Source organism: Phyllobates terribilis, unplaced genomic scaffold (assembly GCF_046119375.1).
Source record: "Phyllobates terribilis strain yellow unplaced genomic scaffold, ASM4611937v1 Scaffold_3__8_contigs__length_932513732, whole genome shotgun sequence".
In the NCBI taxonomy this organism is placed as follows: domain Eukaryota; kingdom Metazoa; phylum Chordata; class Amphibia; order Anura; family Dendrobatidae; genus Phyllobates; species Phyllobates terribilis.
In genome coordinates, this window is record NW_027362763.1 from 285,205,076 (window position 1) to 285,218,391 (window position 13,316).

A 13,316-nucleotide genomic window follows, 5' to 3' on the forward strand; every position below is an offset into this window, starting at 1 on the left:
GCAAGATTCAATTGTTCTACCTCCTGCAGGTAGGTCACTCGGTACTCAATCAGCATGTGTATATATTCTAGGCTTTCTTCTGTTCCTACAGCGGAGAAGGACACCATGCCGTCTTCGTCTGGTATCCAGTCCTGATAATCACGTGGCCTGCTTACTTTCACCACACCAGACTTCTTGACCATCATCTGCATGGCTCGACCGCTTCTCCCAATGAGCTTTCTCACCAGAACATGAGGCGCCCGGATGACCTCTTCACGTATACTGTGAGCTTTTCTCCTAAGCTCCAGTTGTCTAACGGCTTGTTCCGTCTTCAACCGGACAAACCGCTTCGTGCGAATACATCGCCAGTGCATGTCACTTAGGATAGCCACCCTCTTCACTGTGACTTCGGTCATGAACAGAACCACCAGCTGTTTAGCTACGGAGGTCAAGTACACCTTACAGGCTCCCACAGCCTTCTTAAACTTCTCATGCACGAACTCACGGGTGCATTCTTCCCTCAAGTCCTCGGGTACATCTACGAGGCACTTGTACCGAGACGTTTCGGTCTCACCAGTGGTTTCCAGATGATCAACCAGCTCAGGTTTCAGGGACAACTGACTTCCAGCTTCTTCACCCTGGATGCTTCCCCTGAGCTGACTCACAGCTACCACTTCACAACTTTTCGTCTTGACCACCTCCACTTCACCTTTATCTTTCAACACCATACTCTTAGCTCTCCTCAGGTCCACCTTCTCATGGTCTAAGGGAGTAAGTGCAACTTGTTTGCCTTTTCCCTTCTCCAAGGAGACCTCGTTCACCACGTGACACTTTGCTAGGCGACCTTTGAGCTCTAAAACTTCTCCTTCCAGCTCAGTTACTCGCCTCTCAGCGGCCCGTCTCTGAAGCTCTTTCTGCTTCAACTGCTCTTCCAGCAGCAGAGCTCTCTCAGACCTCTCCGTCTCCAATGCGCCCACTCGGCTCTCAATAGACAGTCTCTCACGCTTCTCTTGCGTCCACTGGGTTTGTAGCAACTCCTTGAGCTCCCTGATCTCGGCTCTTATTTCCACCGAATCATCCAAGCTCGCATCACTCAAGGAGGTATCCGTTTCACACCTCCCCTCACCAGCGGCCAACTCCTGGCCCTGGTCTGTGGCTTCTCCGACGGACTCCTCCATCTTTTTCCGCTCAGCTTCCATCTTGCTGACTGTTACTTTAAGGCACGTCTCCGCCATCTGGAGAGTATCACAGGACATCTGTAGCTCCTTCACCTGAGCTTCCAGATCTAGGGTCTTTCCCCGGAGACCATCATTCTCCTCACGGGTGTCTTGCAGAGTGGTCTCAACCACTTGGCGCACTTGCTCTGCACCCGCCTTATCCTCCTCTAGTTTTTCCTTCACCTTGAGGAGATCCTCATAATCTCTCTTACTCTGTTGCAGTTCCCTACTGCGTTCACCACACTCCTTCTTGGAGTCACACAGCTCCTGGTTGAGCTGTTTGCGCAGTCGTTCTAGGATTTGTTCACGTCCAGAAACACCATCCTGCCGCGCCTCCTTCTCAAGCTTCAACTGCAAAACATCTTCCTGGATTTTGCGGCGGTCCTCCTTAATTGCGTAGAACATTTCCTTCCACTGGTTAATTTCCTCGTTGCTTCCCTTTAGATCTCGCTGTAAGTCCTTCACAAGCTGGTGTATTTTCTGCTGTTCAGACTCCAGGATCAACTGGACTGAGGACACGTTCCCCAGGTTTTCACATAATTGCTGCCCGTCACTCTGACCCTGCTGGCCGATAGCTTCCAGCTCTTGGTCACGACTGGCCGCCTCCTCTTCTACCTCTAATGGAGGATCCACACTTGAAGCAAAGGCACACAGTACTACCCTCTCTTTATTTTTATTTTCAGCCAAGACTACAGGAGCAACCTTTTTGTGGCCCTTGCGCCGTCTACGAGATGGGGACTCTCTCATCTCGTCTAGCCCCTCCTGACTGAACTCACTTTTTACTTTCATAGTGTCACAGTCAGCTACGGGGTCTGTGTCACTCCCCATGGTGTTGTGGACTAACAGGTCACCTCCCACTTTGACGTCACCCCCTTCTACTGGAGTTACCCCGTTATCAACGGTCACATTGTCATTTTTAGGAGGCACCAACCCACCACCAGTAACAATTTTCAGTTTTCTACACTCCACACTCTTGTGAAAATCCGCCCCTTTTTTAGACTCCGCCCCCTTTTTAACAACCACACCGGCAGGGTAATTTTTACACAAAAAATCAGCAGTAGTCTTAGGACTCAGTTCACAACATCTCTTACCACCTCCCCGGGCACTCTGGGACAACACTGGCGCCCCCGGAGAGTCCATAGAATGGTCCACTGCCGCCATTCCATATGGTGCCCACAGCTCCTGCGGTTCCTGCACCATGTCCAGTAAAAGTTTCCCAAATACCTGCTCCGGTCCCAACCGGCCCTTCAACCGCTCAACAACTCCAGACAGATCTGCTGCTTTGCTCACAGCCATCGCGGTACGCTGTTCACACTAGCACTTCACCGCTCTCCCGGAAAATTTTTCGTGGCCCCACCAAGCCCCCGCAAAACCGGATTTGAGTGCGATGAGAATCTTCACAACCCCGCTGAGTTGCCGCAAGATGCTTTATACTTCGTGAGCCCCGCCGAGCCACAGCAAACCAGGTTTGAGTGCGACGCCAATCTTCACAACCCCGCCGAGTTGCCGCAAGATGCTTTATCCACACTCGTCGTCCTGTGCCGTTGCCCCTAGCAACCGGGGTGTCGTTGCCGCTAGCAACCGGGCTGCCATTGCCCGCATCCTCGAACCATATGTAAGGCAGCGCTAGTCATCATACTGGGGGTAACTCGCTTCGCTGCGTCAATCAATGCACACGTGCAATGTCTTTACGTTTTTCACACAGTGTTGCAGTTTATTATGGCACTTCATAAACCGCTGTTCACACACAGTTCATCTTAGTCTGTTTACACACATCACAATTCATGAGCCAAGTGGCACACCGGCCCACTTGCTCCAGGGTACAGCTTACGGCAAGGTAATAAAGTAGCAATGTTCATATCACAATGTCCATATAGCACAGGGTATTACCTTTGCCGGGTATAGCTGTCTCAGTCCGTTACTCTGCCACCACTGTGGCTCTGCGGCTTCCCAGGTGGGGGTCTCCAGCCGTCGTTCCCTCAAAAGCCACTGACATCCACACAGGATCCAGGCTCTGCCTTTCAGGACTCTTACTCAAGCCGGCTCTCCCTCAAAGGCCACTGACATCCATCCAGGATCCAGGCTCTGCCTTTCAGGTACCAGGCTTCACTCCAAAGCCGCTGCCTTCCAAGGCCACTAGCATCCGCACAGGATCAAGTCTCGACCTTTCAGGCTGCCAGGCTTCACGGTATCACGGTATCCCACCCACATGGGGAACAGGCCTCACGCCTCTCACACCGAACACACCTGTCTCAAATTAAGCAGGGTTTATATATGCTGTGCACAGACAGCCACATACTGACAGGACCTGTGTGATGTCACAGTCATGTGACCAGTCAGTTAAAGGGGAAGGAACATGGTCCGGTAAACACATCCTGGACCATTTACAGTAATGCTAGCAAACTGCTGCATTACACTTGCCGATCGTACCAGCATCCTCCGTGATTCCTCTGTGCCTTTTAATTATTGGGTATCCAAGCTGGACACTTGGAATGACCTCGCTCTGTACGCCTTGGAGGTCCTGGCCTGCGTTGCCGCTAGCGTGCTATCGGAGCGTGTTTTTAGTGCCGCTGGGGGAATTATAACTGATAAGCGCACTCGCCTGTCAACTGACAATGCTGACAAGCTGACCCTTATCAAAATGAACAAGGGCTGGATTGGGCCAGACTTCTCATCACCACCAAATGACAGCAGAGTAACATAAAGTCAAATCCACTGTGTTATCTCGGGAGGTGTATTCACATGCACCGCTTCACACCCACACATGGGTATACGCTTCCTCGTTTCGGCTGTTTAATCTTCTTCTCCTTATCCTCAGCCTCCACCACCACTATACCACCAGGGTGCCAGCATTGCAAGTTCCTCCGTCCTAATTTTTTGCAGCTTTTGCTGGGAAAGCATAAGCAAATACCATGGGACACCCACTCCCCAATAATGGGACTTATGTTTGTAATATGCTGTACTGCATGGCTCTTGTAAGGGGCATTGCAAGTTGCTCCGTCCTAATTTTTGGCAGCTTTTGCTGGGAAAGCATAAGCAAATACTATGGGAGACCCACTCCCCAATAATGGGACTTATGTTTGTAATATGCTGTACTGCATGGCTCTTGTAAGGGGCATTGCAAGTTGCTCCGTCCTAATTTTTGGCAGCTTTTGCTTGCAAGGCATAAGCAAATACTATGGGACACCCACTCCCCAATAATGGGACTTATGTTTGTAATATGCTGTACTGCATGTGACGCGCCCCCTGGGCCGTGTGGACACGTGTGTGGGATACCCGGTGCCGGGTCTCTGGGGTCTGTAGTCTCCGTGGCGGTGACCCGGTCCCGTGGCTCAGGCTGGTCAAACCAGTGGCAGTCTTTCTTAGGTTTTGAGGTTAATTGTCCGACTGCGCCACCCGTGGATTGCGGTCAGGGAGTACCACCGCTGCGAGGCAGACCGCTGAGGCTGGTGTTGTGTGCGCAGCATAGAATGGGATAACTCCCCTCGGGAGGAGTATAGCCTCAGGGCAGTGAGTGTGGATGATGGGGGTGATGGTGCATGAGCGCAGCAGGAACGACTCAGAGTCTTTGCAGTGCAGTTCAGGGTCTTTACTGATGATTATAAGGTAGACCCTCCCGGGAGTACTGGCTAGCATAAGAGGCCTGGTCAGTCTGTGAGCAAGCAGGAGTTCCCCTGGCCAGGTGGAGTTGTAGGCCTCCCCGTCTGTCTGCACTCTTCCTGGCTACCTTGCTGTAAGCGGGTAGAAGTAGCCCACGTCCCTGAGTGTACCGTGTAGTGCTCACCCGTATGGCTGGTGACTTGGGGCCTTCTGTTAGCCTCCGCTCCACGACGGCGGTGCTGGTCCCTTGTTTGTGACTGAGCCTCCGGGCTTCTATGGCCAGAGGACCTGAAATCCCCTGCCAGCTGGTTTCTGCTGCTGGATATATAAGTCCTCACAGCTTCGGACTCCTGTGTCGGTTCCTATTGTCTTCTGCCAGGGCGAGTTCTGCTCAGCTTCCAGCCCCTGGTCTTTAGCTCCTAGCTCCTACAGAGCTCCTTGCTTTTACTTTCCCTTGCTCTCACTCTGACTCTGACTGTTCTCTGTTCTCTGACTCACTCAACCCCGCCCCAGATCCAGTTTATAAGGGCAGAATTCTCCCCTCCCAGGACTGGGGCAGGAGGATGTTGCATGTTTAAGGGATCCTGACCAGGAAACCTCCCACTTGCTCTCCGACGTAATATCTCTATTACTGTGGTGACCAGACCCCTGGGGTGCCACACATGGCTCTTGTAAGGGGCATTGCAGTTCCTCATAATTTTTGGAAAGCCTTCCATTCCCTGCTTAGGCCAACAGTGTACAGGAGACCCAGTTGCTATAAATGGAAAAAACGGTTTAGTTAAGGCCCTCTGACCTCCATGTCACTTCCAAGGGGCATTGGAGTGCCTCGAAATTTTTGGTAGGCATTGCATTCAATGTATGCCTTATAACTGTGTAGCTGAACCGCTCCTTTTGGTACAGAAACATATCCTACAAGACATGTGTGGTTGGCTGGCCTGATATTGATGTGAATGGTCCCTGTTCCTCCTGCTCTTTCTCCTTTGCCACCACCTCATCCATCATTCATCACCTGAAGCTTTGTTTTAACGGGAGTCATAGAACTGGGATAGTAGCAGGAAAACATCCAGCCATCCTCGAAGGAGGTAGAATATGCGCCAAAACGCTGACCACCTCAGGCCTAGCTGCTACTACATACATGCGCTTGCATTCCAAGGAACAGAAAGCTAAGGAGGTGGATGGCCTCATGATCATGAATAATTTACTCGTTGTGTAGGAGGCCGACCACTGCTGCTGTCTACCTTCTGAACTTTGTGTTGAAGCCTGATTGACCCAGGACCCGCAATCCTCTATGCCTGGAGGACGTGTTGCATCCCAATGTCTAACTGTGTCCCGGCTTCCACAATATTAACCCAGTGTGAAGGCGTCAGTGAGATGGACCATTCCTGGCCACATTCACTTGTCCACGTGTTTGTGGTTAGGCTGTCCTTCCCAATAAATGCACTGGGGAGGGCACAGGTAATGTTTTGGTATGCGCGCTTGTGTATAAGGCGCACCGGGACAAATAGGGGCGGCTGGGGACCGTTTATGGACACCCGGCCACCCCCACGCGGCTGGGGACTGTGTGTGGGCACCCGGCCGCGGGGCGGCTGGGGACTGAGTATGGACACCCGGCCGCCCCTTGGCGGCTGGGGACCAAGCGTGGACACCCGGCCGCCGGGCGGCTGGGGACTGAGTATGAATACCAGGCTACCGACGCAGCCATGACGTGGTGGCCAGATTCCACCTCCACATGCCTAAAAGGCCCAATTTCAAGTGCAAGCAAGCTAGCAGTATGGTATTGCAGCCTGGGCGTGGGTGGGTGGCAGGCTTCATACTTGCGCTTGTATTGCAAGTTATAGGGGAGGTACAATTGAACACTGCCCTGGGACAAGGACTTGCACGGGGATAGTTGCAAGTCTGCATCTTCTGATGCGGCAAGGATCACTTCTGATGGGCACACTTTTAGGCAGTGACCTGGGTGTCAGAGATGCTTCCAGGGGTCTTCCCCATGCTGATCCCATGTCTTTTTAGCACTGTATGCATGTGTCACACAGCACATGGCCAGATAAGGTTGTAAAATGTTAAAATGACATTTCCCGGTGAATGCATTTGTCACGGTTGAAAGCAATACAAACGTGCAAAAACGCATAAAAAATGCTACTTGTGAACATAGCCCAAGGTGTGGAGGAGTATTTTTGTTTTTGGTTATTTATTTTACCTTATACACAAGTCTTTACCCTGGAAAGGATGTTCCTTAACCCCTTTCCGACCTGGTCAGTAATAGTACGCACCAGGTCGAGAAGGCCGGTTCAGCGGGGGCTCCGGCGGTGAGCCCGCACCGAAGCGAGCACATGTCAGCTGATTATTGGAATCGCAATCCACCCGCGGCTGTTAACATGTTAAATCTCTGACAGTGGCATTTAACTCGCGCTTCCGGGAGTCCTAAGCCCCGCCCATCAGTGACCCCATCACGTGATCGCGGGTCACCAATAGGTGGGCATGACAACTCAGGGTCTGCAGCAGACGCCTGTGGTTGTCATGTCTCAATTGCTATGAGCGCCACCTAGTGGTCAGCGCTCATAGCAAGTGAGCATTTCTCCTGCATACAAGCGATCTGCTCATCGCTTGTATGCAGTAGAAGCAATCAGACAACTGCTGCTTCTAGTCTCTATAGAAGCAAGCAGAAAGTGTAAAAAAAAAATCACCCCCCTTTCGCCCCATTCAAAATAAAATATATATATATATAAAAAAAAACACATACACATATTTGGTATCGCCGCGTTCAGAATTGCCCGATCTATCAATATAAAAGAAGAATTAATACAATCAGTAAACGGCGTAACGAGAAAAAAATTTTAAACGCCAGAATTACGTTTTTTTTGGTCGCTACAACTTTGCAATAAAATGCAATAACGGGCGATCAAAACATCGGATCTACCCCAAAATGGTATCAATAAAAACGTCAGCCTGGCATGCAAAAAATAAGCCCTCACCTGACCCCAGATCCCGAAAAATGGAGAAGCTAAGGGTCTCGGAAAATGGCGTCATTTTTTTTTGTTTTTTTTAGCAAGCTTTGGATTTTTTTTTCACCACTTAAATAAAAAGAACCTATACATGTTTGGTGTCTATGAACTCGTAACGACCTGGAAAATAATGATGGCAGGTCAGTTTTAGCAATCTGTGAACGTGGTAAAAAAAAGGACCCAAAAAACAACTGTGGAATTGCATTTTTTTTGCAGTTTCACTGCACTTGGAATTTTTTTCCCATTTTTCAGCACACAATATGGTAAAACCAGTGATGGTGTTTAAAAGTACAACTCGTCCCGCAAAAAATAAGCCCTGACATGGCCATATTGAACGAAAATTAAAAAAGTTCTGGCTCTGGGAAGAAGGGGAGCAAAAAAGGAAAACACAAAAACAGAAAGACCCATGGTCGTTAACATATTTCACAAGAAAGCACTTTCACTTTCGTTTTTGAACGTTTTATTGTGAGCCTGTAAAAGTGGCTTAATACCTCTGACCACGTTGTTGACAGCAGTGACCTGGGGGTCAGAAATGCTTCCTGGGGCGATCCCTATGCTGTCCCCATGTCATTTGAACACTGTCACTATCGTTTTGGGCCCTTTTTAGGCTTTCTACAGACTGCCGGGGGAGCCGCCGCAAAAATGTTCGGGTCTCCCATAGACTAACATTGGGCTCGTTGCTCGGGTCGAGCACCCGAGTATCACAGTGAGCTCGGCCCGAGCTTCGAGCACCCGAGCATTTTAGTGCTCGCTCAACACTATATATAAGGCAAAGTTCAGAGGTTCAACTTTTCCACTTTTTGAAGTTGAACTATTATTATATGTTCCTTACCAAAGTAGAACAAGCATTCAATGCCCGGCACACAGTAAGTACAGGTGGCTCTGAAATTACTGACATCTGCTCCATTTTTTAATAGCAAATGAACAATGTCTAGATCCTTTTGCAGAATTGCTATGTGAAGAGCAGTTTCACCTGGTAAAAAAGAAATAATTACTTTATAAATCAAGTGGATAATAAGGGACTATTTCCTACTACATATATTAAGATGAGTGCACGAGAGCTTACATGATATGTATATGTGTACACGTATACTATAAGTGAATATATGTAATTCATTACATAATGTGGGAAGCAGTGATACTAATTGGCACAGAGGATTTTCAGAACTGAAATTATTTACATAGAGAAAGATGTCATGGTGAGTGATACCATATCATTCATCCCTTTTATTGAAGCCATTTATTGTCAAACTACTGTGTTTTCTCTATTTAAATCTTAATGACAACTAAAAACATCCAAATGACCCTGATCAAAAGTTCACATACCCCAGTTCTTAATACCATGTATTGCCTCCTCTAACATCAATGACAGCTTGAAGTCTTTTGTGGTAGTTGTGGATGAGATTCTTTATTTTCTCAGATGGTAAAGCTGCCCATTCTTCTTGGCAAAAAGCCACCAGTTCCTGTAAATTCCAGGGCAGTCTAGCAAGAACTGCGCGCTTAAGATCTCCTCGGAGTGGCTCAATGATATTGAGCTCAGGAGACTGAGATGGCCACTCCAGAACCTTCACTTTATTCTGCTGTAGCCAATGACAGGTCGACTTGGCCTTGTGTTTTGGATCGTTGTCATGTTGGAATGTCCAAGTACGTCCCATGCGCAGATTCCAGGCTGATGAGTGCAAATTTGCCTCCACTATTTGCTGATAACGTGCTGTATTCATCTTTCGTTCAAATTTTACCAAGTTTCCTGTGCCTTTGTAGCTCACACATCCCCAAAACATCAGCGATCCACCTCCGTGCTTTACTGTAGGAATGGTGTTCCTTTCATCATAGGCCTTGTTGACCTCTCTCCAAATGTAACGTTTATGGTTGTGGCCAAAAAGTTCAATTTTGGTGTCATCACTCCAAATCACCTTGTTCCAGAAGTTTTGAGGCTGGTCTCTGTGTTGTTTGGCGTATTGTAGGCGAGATACTTTGTGACATTTGCGCAGTAATAACTTTCTTCTGGCCACTCAACCATGCAGCCCATTTTTCTTCAAGTGCCTCCTTATTGTGCATCTTGAAACAGCCACACCGCTAGTTTTCAGAGAGTCCTGAATTTCAGCTGATGTTATTTGTGGGTTTTTCTTTGCATCCCGAACAATTTTCCTGGCAGTTGTGGCCAAAATTTTTGTTGGTCTACCTTGACTGTGGTTTGGTTTTTACAGAGCTCCTGATTTTCCATTTGTTAATCACAGTTTGAACGCTGATGACTTTCATTATCAATTCCTTGGATATTTTTTTGTATCCCTTTCCTGTGTTATACAGTTCAACTTCCTTTTCCCATAGATCTGTTGACAATTCTTTTGCTTTCTGCATGACTCACAATCCAGAAATATCAGTGGCTGGATGAAAGATGCAAGAGTCTGTCTGGATCCCAGAAACTCACTCAGCTTTTATGCACACACACTGATTACAAGCAAACAGGTCACAGGTGAGGATGTTACCTTTAATAGCCATTCAAACCCATTTGTGTCAAATTCTGTGCATGTTATCAGGGCAAAATCACCAGGGTATGTGAACTTTTGATCACGGTCATTTGGATGTTTTTGGTTGCCATTAAGATTTAAAAAGACTAAACACAGTAGTTTGACAATAAATGTCTTCACCCAACCAATAACCATGAGTGGAGAAAAGGGTTTTTTGTTATCATTCATATTCTCTGAAACAAGGCCAAGAAAGGAAAAATTCTGCTGGGGTATGTAAACTTTTGAGCACAACGGTATCTTCAGCATTTAGAAGAATTAGTAATACATAGAAACAACCAAGAGGGTGATGTAGAGTAAAAGGTAATACAAACAAACAATAAGACAATCGTCAGCAAGAGAGTATTTGTTATTCAAATACCTTTGTATATGTCGGACATCATGGGCTCATTAATTATCGATGGTGCACAATCTAATATGACTTTCACCATTTCCTTCTGTCCATGCAATATGGCAGAATGCAGGATTGTCTCTCCCAGATTGCCTATAATACAGATTAATTTGTGAAAGGGAATCAATAACCACCTTAATATAAAGTTATTACATCATGATTGTGTTGAAATGTAAAATGTGAACCTCATTGCATATTTTCTAAATAGTGGAGGTGTACAGATCCCCGAATCAAAATATTGATGAAAATCTGTTTGTTTTTGGTGGATAAAAAAAATGACTTTTTGCCTGAATGAGCCCTTGAACAGTCCAATTTCCCATTTACTGTCATCTTCTTCAGTGCTGATATTATATAATGATGCCAATATATGTTACACCACCTATCTACCCTCAACAGAAATCCAAACTTTTTCTTTTATTACTTTGAACAGTTTGTTATATTTCTCAAACCATTCCCAATCTCCTTCCTTGGACCATTGCATACTGGGAACCAGACACAAGACTTGCATTTTGGAGATTCCCTAATCCAATAGTATAGCCATTACAATGTAATTCTTGTCAGAGTTGATCACATTTTCCAACTCCCACAACATCAACTCCTGTTTGTTCCCTTGCAGTCTAATAAATCCCACAATTTGCGAGGTGCCATTGTCACAACTTAATTTAATATTTATATATTATGCTTGGTCATATATCACCATCATATTCCGCAGCGCTTCACAGACATTGTCATCACTGTCTCCAGTGTCTATCAATATGTCTTTGGATTGTGGGAGGAAACCCATATAAACTCGGGGAGAACCTGCAGGCAGCATGGCAGGTTTGCAAACTTGTGTGCCTGGATTCAAATCCCACCAGGGATAACATTTGCAATGAGTTTGTATGCTGTCCCCAAGCTTTGTGGGTTTCCTCCGGTTTCCTCCCACACTCCAGAGACATACTGATAGGGAAACTAGATTGTGAGCCCAATGGGGACAGTGATGATAATGTACTGTATGTAAAGTGCTGTGGAATTAATGGTGCTATATAAGTGAGTAAAATAATTGATTCCAGGACTCCAGCGCTGCCAATAATTAGTTTTATCTACTACCCGCAGTCTCAATCTTATGGTCGATCAGTGTACTCTACACACATTCAATGACTTCTCAATCTGTCCCTCTCCATGCAAAAATGTAACAGTGCTCCATTTATGGCTGCAACACTTTTGCTTTGGATTCATAAAGGACACTATTACTGCATTTTATCTACAGTAGTTATACTGGATTTCAAAAGACAAAGGAAGGATAAACTGAGATAAATGTCACTTTTGGCATAGACTTTGCCCATTTGTGTGGTCCAGGTATCACCACCATGTTCTGGTTGTTGAGGCCCAACGTATTTACCTCCATTCACAGCAGAAGTAAATCTCACTCTGAAAAATAACTCTATAGACCTTTTGTGTCGGCAATGAATAGATGTCATGGACAGGACGCTCTCTGTTGCCGGTCATCTTTGTGCAGGTATCGAAAGCTAGGATTAATCTCTGTTTTATTCATTAGCACATGGCTATATTATGAGCTAATTCCCAGAGAATCCCCAAGACGAGAAAAACATGACAACAACCTTTTTTTCAAACTATTCTGCATTGCTCATGCTATCTGCGGTAGTATACCTATGTATGGTTGTGCAGGTTAATGAAGACTGGAAAAAGGATCTTATAAAGCACAAGCGTCCGTACAATGAATGGCATGAAATAAGATCTTGTATGAATGGTTTTAGAAGCACATAGTTAGGTACCCTGAATTATTTGCATTTCCTCATAGGCAATCCTGGGGATTTCAATTACTTATTTTTAAAATGGATTTCATTAGCAATTATCAATACAATATGACTTTGTTCACAAAAGTTGGCAACAGGTAAGAAATGGTAACAAGACATCACTCTGGTGTGTATCTCCATTATATTTTCCTTCTCTATGTTCACTTTAGGATATATGTACAGCTAGGCTTTCTTTTATTCGAGGGCAAACATTACCTTAATGATTTAGAGCTCTGTGTCTAAATTCCTTGATTAAAGGGAGGTCCGGCCTTAGGCTACAAATCTTCAGTCATTCTATGTGACTGCAGACTTGTTAATCCCCACATCACTCGCACTGTGAGGATTATCCTGTGCTGACACCGGGAGCTAGAGGTCAAGTGACTGCAAGTATATGATTTGCATACATACAGTCACATGCCAACTAGACGTGCGCAGCCTCACTCAATACAAGTGTATTGAGCAAGGATAGATATGTCTAGTAAGAAGGTGGCCAGAAGTATGCAAATCGCATACTTGCAGTCAAATGACCACCTGCTCCAGAGAATCCTCACAGCATGCAATGGGTGCGCTGTGAGGATTAACAAGTCTACAGTCACATACAGACTTGAACCCTTTAACCCCTTCACCCCCAAGCCTGTTTTCACCTTCCTGACCAGGCCAAATTTAAGAATTGTGACCAGTGTCAATTTTATGAGGTAATAACTCTGGAACACTTCAACATATCCCAGTTATTCTGAGATTATTTTGTGGTGACACAATGAACTTTCTATAAATGCTAAATTAAGGTCGATATTTTTTGTGTTTAT

General features: G+C 46.3%; 1 protein-coding gene across 2 annotated transcripts in view; it reads right to left on the bottom strand.

The window, feature by feature from the left end:
- The window catches only part of LOC141259228 (transient receptor potential cation channel subfamily V member 5-like), a 265,010-nt gene that overhangs the window by 86,592 nt on the left and 165,102 nt on the right, over positions 1-13,316 (bottom strand). For both annotated transcript variants that reach the window (XM_073674833.1, XM_073674832.1), the window contains exons 5-6: positions 10,685-10,807; positions 8,631-8,771 (exon numbers count right to left, since the gene is read on the bottom strand). In XM_073674833.1, coding sequence (XP_073530934.1) covers positions 8,631-8,771; positions 10,685-10,807 — 264 coding nt within the window. The remainder of the gene's footprint in view (positions 1-8,630; positions 8,772-10,684; positions 10,808-13,316) is intronic.